We start from the raw sequence: 20,493 nt of genomic DNA on the forward strand, positions 1-20,493 counted from the left end.
TAACGGCCTTTGGTGAGTCATCGGGTCGCGGCGCAAGTGTTCCCAATTAAGAACTGCTGGGAGCTCGTGGATTCCGATTTGGTTCTGGGAACAGCGATTCCCTTGAAAAATTGGTTCCAGGTTGTATTTTGGGATCCGTCTTGCAACCGGAGATACTTTCTTACCACCCTTCAGTCATATTCCTTGGGTGGTGTACGGAAATTAAAATTTGGAATGCAAGAATTCAGCCTGCAAGGAGGTTTATTATTAAACAGAACTTTTCCTGTGCAGGATTTCAGTGATCTGAGAGAATAGGCAGTTCTGTTTTCAGGGTGGGCCAACTAAAAGCGTAACAATGACCTCTGGCATGCTCCTGGAAGCTAAAAGGTTACCCAGATCTGCCAATCTGCCTGCCTTTACTTTGGTAATACCTGCCTTCCATTAAGAGTTTAGGTGTAATCCTTGACGCCTCCCTTTCCACGGAGGTGCAGGTTATAGCAACAGCCAAGGCGACATTTTTCCACCTTTGCCGCATCAAGCAGTTGGTCCCTTACCTTTCCCGCCCTGACGTGGCCACTGTGATCCATGCGACAGTCACCTCCAGGCTTGACTACTGTAATTCGCTGTACGCGGGGCTGCCCTTGAAACTGTCCCAGAAACTCCAGTGGGTGCAGAATGCCACAGCGAGGCTCCTTACAGGGTCCCTGCCATGGGAGCATATTCACCCAGTCCTTTACCAGTTGCACTGGCTCCCGGTGGAGTACCGGGTCAGGTTTAAGGTGCTGGTCTTGACCTTTAAAGCCCTTTGTGGCTTAGGGCCCTCGTATTTACGGGACCGCCTCTCCTGGTCTTCCCCGCAGAGGACCTTAAGATCCATGAATACCCATAGTTTAGAGGTCCCGGGCCCTAAGGAAGTCAGACTATCCTCCACCAGGGCCAGGGCCTTCTCAGTGATGGCTCCGACCTGGTGGAATGCTCTGTCCCATGAGACCAGGGCCCTGCAGGATTTAACTTCCTTCCACAGAGCCTGTAACACAGAGCTATTCTGCCTGGCTTTCATTTTGAACTTAGCCTGATCTTTTATTCCCTTTCCTTCCCTCCCCTTTTTATGAAGCTTACCTGCTCTGGGATCCCACAGCTAATTCTCCCTGGTCTCCTCGCTGGGCCAAATAGGACTAATTTAGCCAACTAGCCCTGGTGATCATCTAATGTTTATTGAATGGATTTCCCCCCTAAATTGATTTTCGAATTCTGAACTTATTGTTATTCACACTTTATACTGTATTTTATGCTGTTTTTGGTTGCATCAATTAAGTGTTTAAAATTTGTTGTTAGCCGCCCTGAGCCCGGTTTTCTGAACTGGGAAGGGTGGGGTATAAATAAAAAATGATTATTATTTATTATTAAGAAGGCTCAGAGCCCAGGGAGTGATGGTAGGACAACGCCAAGGGAGAAGGGGGAGCAGACTGGTAGTAGGAGGTGCAAAAGAGGCAACAGGGTTTAGTGAGCAGGAAGAGGCTGCGGCAGAGAGCAGTCTAGCGTCAGAGGCAGAAGCAGAGGAGGTCCAGAGTGGAGAAAGGCTGAAGAACCCAGGGAGTCTCCCCCTCCTGCTGCGACCAGCTCCCTTCTCCCCTGATCTCCCAGAACACGAAGAAAGAGATGAAGTGAGAAGAGCAACGAGAGACAAGACGGTGGCGCCTTGGGCTGCTTGGGAGGAGACTTAGGGAGCAGTGGGAAGGCAGGGGCCTTCAGGCCTTGCCACTGCCTTATTGGAGCAAGACCTACTAGGAAGAGTTGCTATGACCACTAGGCCTGCGCTGCTTTGGTTTCCTTGAAAAAAGAGCTAACTTTACAGACACCCGTGTTGTTTATTGCGGACCTGCTCGTGATTCTGGCTCCTGACCTTGGCTCAGCGTTGCCTGCACGGAGTCGGCTTTTCAGGACTTCAGACAGAATATATTCCCAGTTCTACCTGGAGTTGCTGGACAGTGAACCTGGAACCACCTGCATGCAAAACAGAGTTGCTCCACTGCTGAACTCCATCCTTTCCCTTAAACTATCTTGGTATAAGGCCTGTGCAAGGATGGCAACTGATTAAAAGCCGTGCTTTGTTGATCTGCCTCTCGACCAATTGATCAAATAAACGTCCTGTTATCGAAATCTCAATAGAGGTGCCTTTTTCAGATGACTCGAGGCTTAATAAAGACCTGCCACTTGGCCGGTAGAAATAATGTTTGTTTTTGTCGTGGTTCTTGTTACCTGCTGTGTATTTACACACCAGAACAGAAATAGCCGCAAAACAAGAAGCAAGTTTGCCCTTAAATCAACTAAAGCTTCTAATCCATTTATTGATCAACTCCTTTGATGTCTGCACCCCTCCTGTTCTGCTTTAGTGGCTTTTTTCTTCCGCAGCCAACCTCTGAAGGTATTGGAGCTCCCTCCTATGGAACAGTGAAGCTGGGGGCACGTCTTTGCAAGGGCGCCTTCGTGTGTCTGAGTAGATAATAGGCAGTGAGTTATGGGTGAACAAAAACACTTTAACCCAATTGTGCAAAAATATTCCTGCCCTTCCCTTGCCTAACCCTGAGCCTCAGAGGGGCCTTGAAAGTCAGCAGTGGAAGAAACAAGATTTACCAACTATTGAAGAATGGCAGATGAAGATGATGGACTGTATGGAACTTGCCGAACTGACTGGGAGACTCCGAGACCAGAGAGAAGAGACAGAAGAAGAGTGGAAGAAGTTTAAAGAATATATGAAAAAATATGTTAATATTTAAACAGAGTAGCTTTGGAAGTGGATATAGGCTGTAGGGTTAGAAGCAGAAGATAGGGTATTTTAAAATATTACTTGTAAGTGATAAAACGTGAAGTTATTTTAAGTATGACTAAAAAAAATATGGTTAGAAATTATGATATATTGTAAACTGCTAAAGATGAAGTAAAATGAAAATCAGATGGGTGGGATTAAGGGAAGCCAATTTAACAATGTTTAGAAAAATAAGGATATGAGAAGAATTTGTTTGTATTTGTCTTTTCTGTCTGTGTTTTTTATTTGTGTTATAAAATGAATAAAAACTTTTTTGGGGGGAAAAGAAAGTCTGCAGTAGCAGGTATTCTCACCGTCAAATGGAGAAGCTTTGCTTTTGCTCCCAGAAGCAAGCGCACAGATGGTGTCGTGCCTTGGCTGCATTTCGTGAGACCCTAAAGGGCAGTTGGGATTGGGAGATCTCTCAGCGCTGGACCCATGGAAGGAATCGAATGGCCATCTATTCCCTTCCCTTGATCAGTGCAGAATCCGCAATGACAGCGAGTCTTGCAGTTACAGCATTCCCAAGCTAGAGGCCCTCCAGAAAAGTAGAACCGGCCACATCCCAGTGTAACCTGGTCCATTTCCTTAATAACAATTTAAACAATTTATTTAACTAAAACAATAGCATTATAGCATATGGATCCATGTTTGTTAACTGATGTGGTTAAACAGTTGTTGTTTTTAGACTGAGTTTTAGTACACATGGAAAACTTAAAATAAATCCTTATTTCCTGATGAATAGCATTTGGACTATAATGTAACCTAAATATAAAATTATCTTTAGAAAGATTTTTCCTCTAAAAGCATTTAATTTTAAAAATCCAATTTAAATCTAAAAATCCAATTTAAATAAAAAAACTGATTTTTTTTTCCACCCTGGTTGGGGATGGAGCGAGATAAGGGGAGGGAAGACGATGTTTCATTGCATGAAACACAATGCCTGTTCAGGTTGAGAATGATGCTCATTCATCTTGGATTGGCCTGTGGCAATCTCTTTATGTATTTGTCGGAGGAGTATCCAGAACCTTGGGCGCATCAAGCCTTTGGTTTCTTCAGGCCAGAGGTTCCCAAACATCGCCCCAGGCTTCATTCCACTTTGCATAGCCATGTCAGGAAGAATCTACGCCAGATACCTCTGCAGCTTGCAAACCTATCCGGAAAGCAGCACCGCTGAAAATGCAAAACAGATGTAAGGTTCAGTGGATTCAGAAATTTGCAGGGGTGCAGCTCAAAGGTAGACCAGCTGCCTTGCGTCCAGGGGGGCCTAGGTTCAACTCCCGGTGGCAGTTTCCCTGCCCCCTCCCCCTTCCTGTAAATTCCTATACAGTGGTGCCCCGCAAGACGAATGCCTCACTAGACGAAAGAGTTTTCCGTTTTGGAGGTGCTTCACAAAACGAATCTCCAAAACGAATCGACAATGTCTTGCGAGTTCCTGCTGGGGTTTTTCTCTCCCCCCCCCTTTGCTAAGCCGCTAAGCCGCTTATCAGCTGATCCGATCAGCAGATAAGCCGCTAATAGCGCTAATCCTCTAATCTGTCAATGGGCTTTCTTCGCAAGACGAAAAAACCGCTAGACGAAGAGAATCACAGAACGGATTCTTTTCGTCTTGCGAGGCACCACTGTACAAAATACATTTTACTTATGGTCTATATGCACCATTTTAATGTGTTACTATAAATAATTGCATACATGTACAGTCCTACCTCGTGTTGCGTCCGCTTCATGTTGTGTCTTTCCGCGTTATGTCCCGCAGCAACCCGGAAGTACCGGAAAGGGTTACTTCTGGGTTTCACCGCACGCGCAGAAGCGTTAAATCGCGCATGCGCAGAAGCGCCAAATTGCACCTCGCGCATGCGCAAACGCAGCGCTTCGAGTTGCGGGCATTTCACATTACGGACGGGCCTCTGAAACGGATCCCATCTGTAACACGAAGTACCATTGTAATAGTTGTAATTTTGGTACAGTGGTACCTCAGGTTACATATGCTTCAGGTTACATTCGCTTCAGGTTACAGATTCCGCTAACCCAGAAATAGTGCTTCAGGTTAAGAAACTTTGCTTCAGGATGAGAACAGAAATCACGCTCCAGGGGCGCGGCGGCAGCAGGAGGCCCCATTAGCTAAAGTGGTGCTTCAGGTTAAGAACAGTTTCAGGTTAAGAACGGACCTCCGGAATGAATTAAGTACTTAAACTGAGGTACCACTGTATATACATTCTGACACAACTTTGTTAGTATATTCAGAAACGTTTGTCTTGAGTGTTTAGAGTCATTTATATTCAATTTTTTGCAATTGTTACATGCCACATGCGTTGATGTAAACAAAGACATATCTCAGTGCAACCATGTTAAATAGTTTAAAGATGAAAATGAATAAAAACTATGTTGCAAAAAATTATATATATAAAAAAGGTTTGTCTTAGTGCGAAGTTCAGACTAGACTGGCATTGTATCAGCTTGCTGTCCTGCCCCTCTAGCTGTCAAGCCTCTTCTCCAGCCCAGGATTTTATTTGCCTGTTGTTTTTTCTCTTCGGCAACAAGTAAATGTTTGCTGTTCTCAAGAGAGGGAGGATATTTTTAAAAGGACTGTGAACCTTGCCGCTGCCATATCTTCTGGAGTGATGAGAAGAGAGTTCTTGAGCCTCACAGTCTTTGTGCATTTGGTGTGCGCAATGTCTCATGGAACGCTTTGCTTTATTGTACAATATATGGGGACATAATGGGGGGGGGAGAATATTTGTTTGGACTGCTCAGAACAACGATGATCGTTTGAAGCCGAGTTTTTCTTTTGTGTGGCCCAGATAAATTGGTTACTTCCAGGACTGCTAAGCTCAACACAGGAGGAGAATGTTTGTGGAAATCAAAGTCTTTCTGCAAACGATCTTTCTGCTTAGGTTTGGGGACCTTATTTCCCTTCTGGAAAGCACTGGTAATGTTATTCTAGTAACTTTTACTCTCTCTCTTTTTAATATGAACATAACTTGTGGCATTTGTAGAAGAGGAATAAAAAGGCCACACATCACAGTTATGACTTGCTTGGTTAAACAGCAGAGTGGAAGCAAAAAGAGAGAGCCTGACGCCCGCAGTTCAGGAAGTTGATAGTCTCAAATGACTTTCTTCACAGAACCTGTAACCTTTCTAATAACTCGGGTGGAAGGGTGTGCAGTTTAACAACAGTATGTTAACATCGCAGCTTTTGTCTTTCCCAGCCCCTCATCCCCACCCGTCTAAACCATAGGTAGGCAAACTAAAGCCGAGGGGCTGGATCTGGCCCAATTGCTTTCTCAATCCGGCCCGTGGACAGTCCAGGAATCAGCGTGTTTTTACATGAGTAGAATGTGTGTTTATATTTAAAATGCACCTCTGGTTTATTTGTGGGGCATAGGAATTCGTTCATCTTTTTTTTCAAAATGTAGTCCGGCCCCCACACAAGGTCTGAGGGACAGTGGACCGGCCCCCTGCTGAAAAAGTTTGCTGACCCCTGGTCTAGATGCTTTCATTCCTCCTCCTTTTCTCTCTTTAATGGCACAAGACCATAGATTGCAATCGGGGTCTGCAAAAACAGCTTCTGGCCTATTTTAATGAGAGACTCTTGCGATGGGCAGGGTACAAGTCATCATCATCATTTGATTTGTATGCCGCCTTCCCATAGTTGAAACTACAGTGAACCCTCCAGATACGAACTTAATTCGTCCCGGGGGTCCGTACTTACCCCAAAAAATCCATATCCGGAGGCGCCGCTTCTGCGCATGCGCCGCGCGATAAGAGCACTTCTGCGCATTCGCGTGCGGTGAAACCTGGAAGTATAAACTTCCGGGTTTGCCTCGTTTGTAACTCGAAATTACGTTACCCGAAGGTAACATAATCCGAGGTACCACTGTGTGCTCTGGGCGGCTTACAACATGACAAGATTTACAGAATTACAAACATAACAGAAGTCATAAGCAATCAATCAAACACATCAAAAGTTACACAACCAAATGGAAACAGTTTCCACGTCAATCATAAGATCTAAAACTAAAAATACAACAATAATATCAATAACAGCAACAAGCTCTCTCAACCCCCCCCCCCCAGAAACAATACTCTAGCCTGAGAATCTGTTCAACAGGTTCAGCTTTTGTAGCTGGAGTCAGTCCGCACTCCACTCTCCCAGGCTAGATGGGAAAGGGCCGGCAAGGCAGGGCACAGGTCTTCCAGGGCTCACAGCCAAGATGGTCTCATTTAAAACAACACAGGTAAAAATTAAAAACAGTTTAAAAGCAGCTGCAGTCCTTGTGAAGCCTGTCAATCCCCGTCCCAAGCCAGGTGGAAAGAGGCAAGGGCAGGGTCCTTCAGGCCCTCAACTGGCAGTCAGGCCCTCAGCAGGCAATAATAAATTATTATTATTATTATTATTATTAGACCGCCAACTCCCATAAACTGCAGCCAGCACAACGCCACAAGCTAGGATCGATGGGAGTTGTGGTCTGAGACATCTGGACGGCAGAACAGGTTGTTGAAATCCGGACTGAATACCCCATGGTTTGATTCTGCAAAGGCCGCTTATAAATGTGGAAGCCTTGACCATTTATTTTCATCTGTTTGTTGGGTTGCTATCCCACCTTTTTCCTCCGAGGATCTCAAGGTGGTGTACGTGGTTTCCCCCCCTCTTTTCATCCTACAATAACCCTGCGGGGTAGGTCAGGCTGAGAGACGACAACTGGCCCCCCCCCCCGGTCGCCCAGTGAGCTATGTGACCGAGTATGGGAATTTGAACCCGTCTCCCAGGTCGTAGTCGGACACGCTTAACTGCTACGCCTTCCAGATACCTGGGTGTCTTCTGGCCATGGTCACACAAAAAGGCCCCTCTCAGCGAAACAGTACATTGTCAGATTAATGGTTTTGCAGAATTCTGCATCCCAGTGGCTTTTCTGTATTTGCAGCTGCTCCCATCAAGCGTTTAAGCCTAAATGATCTGCTAGCAGACTTTGATCTTTCCAGGCTGTTTTTCTCCCAATTCCCCTGGACGTATAATGTTGACATGCCTTGAGCAGCTTTTTGTACGTTTTTGCTGTGCGGGGAAACGATTCTCTCGCGTTTGTTTCCTGACTCCCCATGCTGCCTGAAACCAGCTGGCGAAATGTTGACTTTCTCCAGCTTCCAACAATGACACCAACAGAACGTGAAGGCAAGGTTTATTGTACCCAGTGTTTGCAAAGCCGTGTGTCCACATGCAGATATCTACTGTGCTCTACCTTTGCAGGCAAAAAACAGGCATGCCCACTCCCAAATGATGATGATATATTATACCCCACACATCTGGCTGGGTCTCCCCAGCCACTCTGGGCAGCTTCCAACAGGAGATTAAAAATACATTAAAACATCAGTCTTTAAAAAAACTTCCCTAAACAGGTTTCCCTTCAGGTGTCTTCTAAAAGTCAGATAGTTGTTTGTTTCCTTGACATCTGATGGGAGGGCGTTCCACAGGGTGGGCGCCACCACCAAGAAGGCCCTCTGCCTGGTTCCCTGTAACTTGGCTTCTCGCAGTGAGAGAACCTCCAGAAGGCCCTTGGAGCTGGACCTCAGTGTCCGGGCCAAAAGATGGGGGTGGAGACGGTCTAGCAGGGGCTGGGCATTGCACACGTGCCCTGACTGCCTCCCTCATTGTGAGAAACAAAGTTACAGGGAACCAGGAAGAGGGCCTTCTTGGTAGTGGCGCCCTCCCTGTGGACTGCCCTTCCATCAGATGTCAAAGGAATAAACAACTATCTTGACTTTTAGAAGACATCTGAAGGCAGCCCTGTTTAGGGAAGTTTTTAATGTTTGATGTTTTATTGTGTTTTTAATGTTCTGTTATTATTATTATCATTATTATTATTACTATTATTGGCAGCGCCCTCGTGGGTGCACCCAGTATTCAAGGCCCAGCTTTGTGCAGTGCAGGCAATTTCTGAGTGTGCATTATGCTCACAGCTTTGTGAATCTGGAGACAACATCCGGCTTCTCCCTGTTGAGTCCCGGACAGGATTCGGGATGAAAAAGTGACTTGCTCATCCTCAAAGAATTGCGCAACACGGTGTTTCCTAGAAGAGCCCCGGCGTCAGGATATGTCCTGCCCCTGGACCTCTCTGAATTTGGAGCAATTTGACTAGCAAATACGAAGCAGAAACAAATGCATATATTCAGGCTTCGTTTGGATGGAGGAAGGAGTTGCCTCAGGGCTTTGCGCTCACACAAAAAAGGCCAATTTATTCAGAAGGGATTCAGAGGGAGAGTGTGCCAAGGAGCTATTTTAATACGTCAAATCCTAGCTAACAAGAAGGAGTCCTGCTTAGCTGAATCCTTCGCACGCGTTGCCTGACCGCTGGCACCATTGTCGTGTTTGGCCACAAGAGCTTCCTTTGAGCTTTGCTATTTTTGGTCCTTTTGGGGGCTTGGCAGAGAGGATCCTGTCAGGCCTAAGCGCTTTCTAGGCTTAGCATCGCTCCAAGAGCCCAAATGTATTTTTGCCAGATGGAGCAAAAATATTTTAACTGGAATGCAGAAGAGGGGAGGGGGGAGCAAGCAAACGGCTTTGCACTTTGCTGTGGGGAGGGGTGTTTTGGGGTCTCCCTCCTTCCCCTTCAGGCTTAGACAAGACTTGGGTGTCATGTGCTGTTATCAAGGCCACAGACATTTTGCATCTTTCTAAGGCCGGTCCAACATCTTAAAAAGCAGAGACATCACCTTGCCAACAAAGGTCCGTATAGTAAAAGCTATGGTTTTCCCAGTAGTGATGTATGGAAGTGAAAGCTGGACCATAAAGAAGGCTGATCGCCGAAGAATGGATGCTTTTGAATTCTGGAGCTGGAGGAGACTCTTGAGAGTCCCATGGACTGCAAGAAGATCAAATCTCTCCATTCTGAAGGAAATCAGCCCTGAGCGCTCACTGGAAGGACAGATCCTGAAGCTGAGGCTCCAAGACGTTGGCCATGAGAAGAGAAGACTCCCTGGAAAAGACCCTGATGTTGGGAAAGATGGAGGGCACAAGGAGAAGGGGACGACAGAGGACGAGATGGTGGGACAGTGTTCTCGAAGGTACCAGCATGAGTTTGACCAAACTGTGGGTGCCAGTGGAAGACAGGAGTGCCTGGTGTGCTCTGGATATGGGGTCACGAAGAGTTAGACACAACTAAACGACTCAACAACAACAGGGCAGCCCTGATCTGTTTGCTGGAGGCATGGAGCATGCACAGCTCCCTTCCTGTAGTATTAAAACTCAGCATGGTTAACGGTAGAAGCAAATCAGTGTGGTGGTCTGTTGTGGGATTTGGGGGACTTCACTCTGCTGCATATCTCAATCTTCTGGAAGCTGGGGGTAATGATGGGGTCTTCAGGTCCCGTCCCCCCCTTGAAATCAGCACCAAGCTCCTAGCGGTTGCCTAACTGCTAACACCAAATAGGCCAGTACAGTTGTACCTCTCGGTTCTCGAACGTAATCTGTTCTGGAAGTTCGTCCGACTTCCGAAAACATTCAAAAACCAAGGCACGGCTCCCAATTGGCTGCAGGAGCTTCCTGCTCTCAATTGGAAGCGGCTTCGGACGTTCGGCTTCCGAAAAACATTCGCAAACGTTCAGGAGCCAAAACGTACGAGTACCAAGGCGTTTGGGAACCAAGGTACGACTGTAAAAGGAATTTGTACCTTTTGCATCTTTGGTGTATTGATTGATTGATTGATTTAAAAGCATTTATATACCGTTTAATATTTCAAGGATCTTTCAGCACGACCAAACCCAGTATTTATTTTCTTAGATTAATGTTCCACCTGGGTTTATTTTTTTTTGGGGGGGGGTGAGGTAAAATGATAGTCCCACTCACGAGTAGACTAATGGAAATGGGTGGATTTAAGTTGGTTGCAGTATCCATCAGTTCTGTATCCATGTGGACCTGCTGTCCAGGCTGTGTTTAAAAAAATGGGGGGGGGGGTTTAGCAGTAGAGTCTCTGTCAAAAGTCATGGGGTGCATTTGTGGGTTTACGTTGTCGCAGGGTGTGATTGAAAGTGCAAGCAACCTTTCCAGGATTATTATTATTATTATTTATACCTTGCCCATCTGGCTGGGATGCCTGGTTTGCCCTGGTCCTCACTCTGCAAAATACAGTGGTGCCTCGCAAGACGAAAAGAATCCGTTCTGTGATTCTCTTCGTCTAGCGGTTTTTTCATCTTGCGAAGCAAGCCCATTAGCGAATTAGCGCTATTAGCGGCTTTTAGCAGCTTACCTGCTGATCGGATCAGCTGATAAGCGGCTTAGCGGCTTAGAAAAAAGGGGGGAAGGGGAAAAAACCAGCAGGAACTCGCAAGACATTGTCATCTTGCGAAGCAAGCCCATAGGAGATTCGTTTTGCGAAGCACCTCCAAAACGGAAAACCCTTTCGTCTAGCGGGGCACCACTGTAAGGTGGATCTTGAGAAGGATGCATTTCCTACAGTCTGCTCCCTAATTTCACCGTCGGGTTTAATTAAACTGCCCCACAGCAACCTTGCGCCAAATTAGGGAGTCATTAACGTACTAAACCAGGAAGCATTTTCCGCGAAGAGATTGCGCAGGGGTCATTCCTGGGCCTGCCAATGCTCAGCAACAGCTTCATGGATGGTTTGTATGCAAAGGAACAGATTGATTCTTATCATGGGAATTATATTACCTAAGGTCCCAGGGCGAGGTGCAACAGTGGAAGACGTCAGTGATATTAAAAATATTTACGAGGAATGGTTGAGGGAGCTGGGCATGTTTAGTCTGGAGAAGAGAAGGTATGAGGTGATCTTCAAATATCTGAAGGGCTGCTGTGTGGAAGATGGGGAAAGTTTGCTTCCTTCTCCGGAGGCTGGGACTCAACCCAAGAGATTCCTGTTGCAAGAAAAGAGATTCCAACATTAAGAGAATTTTGGGACACTTTATACAGTGGTACCTTGGGTTACATACACTTCAGGTTACAGACCCCACTAACCCAGAAATAGTACATCGGGTTAAGAACTTTGCTTCAGGATGAGAACAGAAATTGTGCTCCAGCGGCACGGCAGCAGCAGGAGGCCCCGTTAGCTAAAGTAGTGCTTCAGGTTAAGAACAGTTTCAGGTTAAGAAGGGACCTCCTGAACAAATTAAGTACTTAATCCGAGGTACCACTGTAATAATAATAATTTATTATTTATGCCCCTCCCATCTGGCTGGGTTTCCCCAGCCACTCTGGGCGGCTTCCAACAGAATATTAAAATAGAATGCCTTGGTACCTCGGGTTAAGCACTTAATTCGTTCCGGAGGTCTGTTCTTAACCTGAAGCACCACTTTACCTAATGGGCCTTCCGCTGCTGCGCGATTTCTGTTCTCATCCTGAAGCAAAGTTCTTAACCTGAAGCACTATTTCTAGGTTAGCGGAGTCTGTAACCTGAAGCGTATGTAACCTGAAGCGTCTGTAACCCGAGGTACCACTGTAGTCTATTAAACATTAAAAGCTTCCCTAAAGAGGGCTGCCTTCAGATGTCTTCTAAAAGTCTGGTAGTTGCTGTTCTCTTTGACATCTGATGGGAGGGCGTTCCACAGGGCAGGTGCCACCACCAAGAAGGCCCTCTGCCTGGTTCCCTGTATCTTTGCTTCTCACAGGGAGGGAACTGCCAGAAGGCTCTTGGCACTGGACTTTAGTAAAGCAACTTGCACAGCCGATTGCGTGGGATAAACCCGAGCAGAAGGGGGTGGGTGCCCTGCAATGTGAACGCACAGAGATGGTTAGCAAAGGGGCACAGCCATTTGTAGAAAGAAAGAAAAAACCCAGCGTGAGCCCAGGCAGGATTATTGTGTCAAGAGAACAACCTTCCAAACTGGCCTCTGGATCTTTCGAGCGTGTAAACAAGCTCCGATAGTGCAAATATTTTCAGGGGTTGAGCAATGCGAGATGTCTCCAGAATTTACAGTTCCGCGGTGATTTATGGAAGCCTTCCTATTTATACGGCCATGTTTACAGCGCCTATCGCCCGGCAAACTGTGAAAAGGTGTTCTTTTAAAAAAGAAAGCCTGAGGCGGCGGAGAGGCCCCAAGTCTTATTTCTCCCTCTGTTGATTTGTTTGCAGTTTGCTTATATTTTTCCCACAGCCGTACACTTCTCTTAATTTTTTTTTATAATTCCGCTATTTCTCCCGTCTTCTCTGATCTCTGGCTTTCAAACGCTGCTATTCTTTCTCTTTACAGCCTCGTGTTATTCATGCATTCTTGGCAGCGGCTGTTAAATTTCGGATGTTTTACAGAAGGGATTCACAAAGGAATCCTTTTTTTTCCTTTCTGCTATTCTCCTTTACTATTGTTATTAGGAACAGGGTTTGTTTGTTTGTTTGTTTGTTTGTCTGTTTGTTCATTTCCCCCCTCCAGTTCAGCAGTTGAAAATGAATGACGTTTTTTGGGTGAACATGCATTCTTTCGAAATTAAGGGGGAAGGAAAGCAAAGTAATTGCATTTTTTTTTAAAAAAAAAAAAGAAAAATTCCATTAGCCTCAAATGTTTATTATGACACTCTTCAAGTTTTAGGCGTGTATTAATCTTCTGTGAGCTTTTAAATTTTGGATGTCAAGGGTAGAGTGGTATTTTCAATCGGCCCGGACCCTGCAATCTTCATCTGAGGCCCATCTTTGGGTGCCTGCCGCACGAGAGGTGTGGAGGGTGGCAACATGAGAACGGGGCCTTTTCTGCAGTGGCTCCCCATTTGTGGAACAACCCCATTAAGGAAATGGGGGGGGGATTGCTCAGAGTTGTTGAGCTTTTGGGGAGGTGGATTGCTGAAAATGACCCACCTGACCGCCGCTGCCATTCGCACGCCTTCCCAAAGCCACCAATCGTCTGCCCGCCAGCAGCCGCCAATTGCTGCAGCCAATCACCAGCAGGCCTTGCCGCAGCCATCAATCTCCCCCCCCATTGCTGCTGACAATCTCCTGCTCGCCGCTGCCACCAATCACCCATTTCCCCCTCTGCACTATCTGTGTATAAGATGACCCCCAATTTTAAACATTTTTTAAAAATAAAAAAATCGTCCTATGCACGGAAAAATACGGTAACGTATTTATTGAATTTATATCCTGCACTTTTTCCTGAAGGAGCCAGCGGTGGCAGAGTTGAGTGGGCGTGCGTGTTCAAGAGTTTTAATTTGTTTTTCCCCCGTTTGCCAGAATGAGAGTGCTTCACGGAAAACAATGGTGAGCCCGAGAAACGGGAGTTGTGCTCTTGGCGCTTCCACTCAGGACGGCGACTTCTGCTCCTGCCACCCCGGAGTGTCTGTCTGAGCTGGAATTGCGATCTCACATCCTTTTAAGAGGCTGCTGTTAAGAGAGACGTAGAGAGGTAGCAGTAACCTTGGCAATGCACTGCCAGCCGTCTTGGCGGCAAGAAAAATGCGCCCGCCGAAAATTGACTTGTATGCTACAATGTCCATCATAACGGCCCGTCCTTATAGCACGTTTGAGGTCCGTGTGGCCGGTTGCCATCGGACATAACTGCTGGCTGGGAGAATGTCCGCCGAAATGGTGTAGCCTTGCCTGGAGCAAAAAGCAGGTGGAGTGTTTTGGTTTGTTGGGGAATGCAGGTTATGCGAGGGGATTTCACAGAGCGGTGATGTATTGATCCCAAGGTGCCTGGCGGAGGCTGCGAAAACTCGCTAAGCTCGTTCCTGCTTTGCTGCTGGAAAAAGCCAAGAAAAAGGTTCAAGCGAGTGCAGGGTTCTTTAGCCTCTTCCCTGGGCTGCTTGCTGATGGCGTGGAACAAACAGCTCCATTGTCGCTTGTCATATTGTGAGGCAGTCCAGTGCAAAAGTGGGGGGACGGACTTATTTTATCACACAAAGCAATGGCTGAGTTTTTACAGGCTCAGAACCTTAGCCTGCGACGACACTCAGCACGGACGATAAAGCTTTCGCGTTCTTGGAAGGAGGCTGCGGAACGAATAAAAAGCTTAGAAACGGCGAGCGGCAATTCAGCAAAAGCTTGTAGGTCAAACTCGGCTGCGGTGTGTTGAGCTTTCCGCCGCCTGCTCCCATTTTTGCAGGGGTTGCCCCCAGGAGCCCGGCCTTCTCCTTCCCCCAGCCATATGAGTGGTGCTAACAGCATCATGACCGTGAGTCCAAAAGCCCCTGGCAAATTTGCTGCGGAGGGCAAGGGAGCTCATCTCAGAAGGACAGATGGACAGCAGCCAGGCAATGACTGAGGAAGTTTATTTTCCGTTTGATGGGCCCTTTCCTTGATGTGATTTCAGGGCACGATAAAACTCTTGCCACACTCAGCTCCCAAGCTGCTGAGCAAGCTTCTTTGAGACAAATTGGGGAGCCGGGGTTCATTTTGCAGAATGATGGTTATGCGCTGGGGTCAGAGGAGAATGGTGCCTCTACTAATTGCTGCGCCACACTGGGTGAAGTGAGTGCCTGCTGGCAATTCCTTGCTTGTGAGAGCGGGTGGGGCTCCTCTGGCTATTCCACCGCTGTATGGAGTACAGTGGTCCCTTGGTTCTCAAACTTAATCCATTCTGGAAGTCCGTTCCAAAACCAAAGCGTTCCAAAACCAAGGCGTGCTTTCCCAATGAAAGTAATGCAGAACGGATTAATCCGTTCCAGACTTTTTAAAACAACCCCTAAAACAGCAACTTAACATGGATTTTACTATCTAGCAAGACCACAGATTCATAAAATGAAAGCAATAAACAATGCACCGCAGTCACACAGTCAAAATATCAGTAGCTGAACTGGGTTCCACACAGTCAGAAAAACAAAATAAATAGCAAAAGCAGGCAGACCCCAGCGTTACACTCAAAACAGAAGTGTGGCCCTCAAATTGGAAGCGTAACACTCAAAACAGAGCACATTCAGCTTCCCAAAAAAGTTTGCAAACTGGAACACTTACTTCTGGGTTTGCAGTGTTTGGGTTCCAAGATGTTTGAGTACCAAGGCGTTTGAGAACCAAGGTACCACTGTACAGAGGAGAAGATGGTGTGTCAATCTGTGCCTTCTGAGTTCTTGCAGCCAAGGCAGCTGCCTTCGGGACAGGTTGCTTTGGCCTGGCCGACCCACTGGGGGAATTTAGCACCAGTGACGCTCCAGCAGCAGTTTGCAAAGGGCACACCTTTGCAGACGCGTTTCGGGGTCCTGATGCGCGAATGGAGCACGTCTCATCGCTGCAGGGGGGCTGCTCAGCCCAGCCCAGGTGATCACGCAGAAGGCTTCCCTTGCAGTCGAGACCTTGCAGTCACCATGAGCGAAGCAACCTGCACAAGGCATAAGGAGGAAAACCCTTTTCTTTTGGCGTGTTTCATTAGGGCATGGGCCCTGGCTTGGAGGGGGAGGGGTTATTGCATTGTTGTTTTTATTTTGACTATATATTTTGTGGTTTTATATTTACATTTTATGCTGTGAACTGCCCTGAGACCTCTGGGTATATAGGGCAGTATATGAATTTATTACAGTGGACGTTTGGGCTGCGAACGTGATCCGTGCTGGAAGCACGTTTGCAACCCGCAGCATTCGCAACCAGCAGCGCTGCATCTGTGCACACGTGGGTTGCGATTCGGCGCTTCTGCGCATGCACAAAGTGCAATTTAGTGCTTCTGCATGAGCGCCGAAACCCGGAAGTAACCCGTTCCAGTACTTCCAGGTTTGGCGCAGTGCACAACCCAAAATCACGCAACCCAAAGCGTCTGTAACCCGAGGTATGACGACGACAATAATAATAATAATAATAATAATAATAATAATAATAATAATAATAATAGTGCCACCTTCTGCTTTGCTCTTAGAAGGTCCCAAATTTGGTCATTGGTACCTGCAGATAGGGCTGGGAAAGACCCCCGCATAATCCCCTGGAGAGATGCTGTTAGTTGGCGTGGTTATAGATTATAGGGTGGTGTCAGGGAACTGACATCAGAGGCAGGGGAGAAGGAGAGGGTCTCTGATTCTGCAGGAGAAGGTCCCAGTGCTAGGGGGAGACTCAGCTGGGAAAGAGGGGAAGAGAATGAGTGTAACACCAGGGATCCAGGAGAGCAACGGGACAGGGAGGTGCAGGGGCTCCGGGACTCTTCGTTGGAAGTTAGTGAGGAGAGCCCAAGCACCCCGCTGCCCACGCCCACCCTGCGCAGGAGACTCCCGCGCAGTGAGAGGCGGAGACACTTAGGCGTCAAATAACTCTTATGTTGGCAGCGCTTTAAGAAACGCCCACAGACAGATTCTACGAGTGACTAAGGGCAGCCACGCTGAGATGGGCTGTGCAGTCCGGAGGGTTTAACCAGGCAATCCGATGCTCAAACGGGGCAGGATTACGCATGAGTAATTCCCAACCACTACAGGTGGCACCAGTATTTGGAATTTCCCAGGCATGTTTTCCTACCGGCACAGGTCCAGTTGCAACTGTGGAGATTTCTGGGTGCCAGGTTTGCGCCCGCCGTTTAGAAACCCCTGACTTAGTCCATAGTTAATAATATTTCCGTTTTTCCACAGTGCGTGTTTCTCCTTGCGTACAAGCGAATTGTTGTAAGAGCGAGCTATGGTCAAGCAATGTAGTTTAAATCATAGAATCGGAGAAATATAGTGTTGGAAGGGATCCTAGAGGACATCTAGTCCAACCACCCTGAGATCTACGGGTATAGGGAGGTATACAAATTGCATAAATAAATACCCACCCACCCACTCCCGGGTAAACAGGCATTCTGTTGTGGCAACCTTGATTTAAGTTGCCGTTTGGCCCCCAGCTGATATATCTTGAGTTTCTAACACTGCAGATGGTCCTAAACTACATCTCCCAAATTCCCTGACAGTTAGCCGTGCTGGCTGGCACTAATGGGAGTTGTAGCCTCTGACAGCCCTCCTGCAACAGGGAGTTCCATAGTTTACGCGTTGCATGCAGAAGGACTTTCTTTTCTGCGGGACTTAGAAAACCAGCCGTTTTGACTCTCTCCTCGCTGCGTGTCTCGAACCATTGGCCCTTAATGTTTTGCAGGCCGTTTGACTCTTTTTTTTCTCCCTCTCCTTCCTCTTCCCCAGGTGTACCATTCGATTCCCCAGCACAGTCATCAAGATCCAGTTCACGTCGCTCTACCACAGAGAGGAGGCGAAGGAAGCCGCCTCGTCGCCGCCACTTCGGCCGCTCTACCCCCAGATATCGCCGCTTAAGATCCACATTCCGGAGCCGGACCTCCGAAGCCTGGTCAGCCCCCTGCCCTCTCCCACCGGCACGATCAGGTAAGGAGGAGCTTTGCTATTCCGCACCAAATCGCCATTGCGGGACCAGTTTGAGGGCGCTTCCCCCCCCAAAGGAGCCCATCAGTCTATGCTCACGTGTTTGATGCGCAAAGCGAGAGAAAGGCCTGTCATTTTGGTGGGTCAGGGCAATGAAGAGGCGGCTAGCGCTGCAGAGACTTTAGGCAAGCAGCGCAAACGCGGCTCCTTTATTATTACAATGGTCCCTTGGTTCTCAAACTTTAATCCATTCCGGAAGTCGGTTCCAAAACCAAAGCGTTCCAAAACCAAGGCACGCTTTCCCATAGAAGGTAATGCAAAACGAATTAATCATTCCAGACTTTAAGAAAACAACCCCTAAAATAGCAATTTAACATGAATTTTACTACCTAACCACTGATCCATAAAATGAAAGCAATATTCAATGTACTGTATTACAAAATAAATAAGACAGTATTGCAGATGATAAAAATGAATTTTTTTATTTTTTCTTACCTGTAGTGATGATAGTCATTGTTTGGATGGGGGGCTTTTATCCATTTCCGCAGTCACACAATCAATCAATCAATCAATCAGTAGCTGAACTGGCTTCCACACAGTCACAAAAACAAATTAACTGAAAAAGCCTCGAAAACAAAAACGCAAATTAAAAAGCAAAAGCACCAAACTTAATCTGTTCCAGAAGTCCGTTTGACTACCGAAATGTTCGAAAACCAAGGCGCAGCTTTTGATTGGTGCAGGCACCCCGGAAACAATAACCAACAGCCACATCAGACGTTCAGCTTCCGAAAAGCGTTTGAAAACTGGAACACTGACTTCCAGGTTTTCGGTGTTTGAGAACCAAGGCATTTGAGAACCAGGGTATTTATTAAATCTACATGTCACCCTTCGTCAAAAGATTTCGGGGCAGTTCACAGAATACAATTGGCACTCCTTTTAGAGGACGTCAAGTCCCATCCCACCCCCTTTCGCCCCATGGGGATACCATTGGAGTGATGGCTAAAATTACCCCTGCTCACTCCAGCGATGGGCGAAAGCATGTTTTGCCACCCCAAACTAAACGGGCTCTATCACGAAACCCGGCCAAGTTACGCTTCTCCCGGGTCGTGCTAGAGCAGGGCTTCTCCACCCTGGTGTGGCAGGAGAGGATGGGAAATGTGGCAGGAATATTCGAGAACATTCAGTATTATATTTTGGGAATGGCTCCTTTTCTTATGTAGCTGCATTGTTTCATACTTTCTGGATTCCCCATGATCATATTAGAAAGTCTTTCCTGTTCTAAACCAAGCACTGCAAGGAGCTGCTGCTTTCTGTGATTTCTTGTCGATTAAAAATTCAGTGTGGCACGAGCAAATTTTTGTTCTGCAAGTATGGCTCGGAGAAAAAACAGTTTGAGAACCGCTATGTAACATTCAGAGCAAGACTGGCTCTCGTATAGAAGATGCCCGAGTTAAGTTAGGCTTGTTTCTTTGTGTCATAAAACATGTGCACTGCTTGTTTGTTTTAACAAAAAACCTCAAAGCAGTTTGCAAAAAGAGAAATGGAGAAAAAATGGCAACAAGATCAAAGCGTACAAAAAGTTACAGTACCGAAACAAATTGAAATTTACACCAACTTTCTTCACGACGACTCTGTGGTTGTATGGAAGCCAAGGCACATGGTGGAGGCGGAAGAAGGGATTTGTTATGATGCATATTTTGTGAAACTCTGTGCCAATTGAGCAGCAAGCAAAGTATACATAACATTACCCTGTCTGCTTTGCTGGCATCTTGATGGAACCAAGTTGTTAATGGATTACTTTTATGTTTTGTTTCTAAACCGCTCCTTCTTTGCACAGGAGCGTGTTTTTGCTCTGAGTCCGCCCATGAAGAGGGCTATACATCAAATTCTGCTTTCTATCAAACTTTGCTTTCTAGCCATTTGCCCTGGTGTGGGGCTGGGTTTTCCAGGATTGCTAGGAAACGGGGCTCCTCTGCTACCCAGTAGCTATGCCCAGTGGTGATTTTCAGACCGGGCAGTACAGTGGTACCTTGGTTTACAAACTTAATCCGTTCCGGAAGTCTGTTCTTAAACCAAAGCGTTCTTAAACCATTCCCATAGCAGCAGGGGACTCAATTTACACGTGGGACACACTCATCATTAAGCAGAACATGTTCTGCTTCCAAGGCAAAGTTCACAAACCAAAATACCTACTTCTGGGTTTGCAGCGTTCTTAATCCAAATTGTTCGTAAACTAAGCTGTTCTTAAACCAAGGTCTCACTGTATTTTGTCTCGCGGCACTGTGAGGACGCAGTGATACTGTTGGACCTGAGTTCCAATCCTCACAGAACCATGACTCTTGCTGAATTGCTGCCGGAATTCTTGCGAAGCTAAACTGGAACAACTCCTTGTTCTCTGCTCCGGCTCCCTTGAAGGGGGTGTGTGTGTGTTGCAAAGTCGAGAAGGCGACTTGCTTGTTCACATTGAACCGTGGTTTGTTCTAATCAGCGGTTTAATGTG

At 46.8% G+C, this 20,493-nt stretch overlaps 1 protein-coding gene across 2 annotated transcripts in view; it reads left to right on the forward strand.

Annotated features, from left to right (window-relative positions):
* FOXK1 (forkhead box K1) overlaps positions 1 to 20,493 on the forward strand; it is an 81,400-nt gene that overhangs the window by 24,681 nt on the left and 36,226 nt on the right. For both annotated transcript variants that reach the window (XM_082199746.1, XM_082199747.1), the window contains exon 2: positions 17,799 to 17,996. In XM_082199746.1, coding sequence (XP_082055872.1) covers positions 17,799 to 17,996 — 198 coding nt within the window. The remainder of the gene's footprint in view (positions 1 to 17,798; positions 17,997 to 20,493) is intronic.

The sequence above is a fragment of the Podarcis vaucheri genome (genome assembly GCF_965113315.1).
Source record: "Podarcis vaucheri genome assembly, chromosome: 14".
NCBI classification, from domain to species: Eukaryota; Metazoa; Chordata; class Lepidosauria; order Squamata; family Lacertidae; genus Podarcis; species Podarcis vaucheri.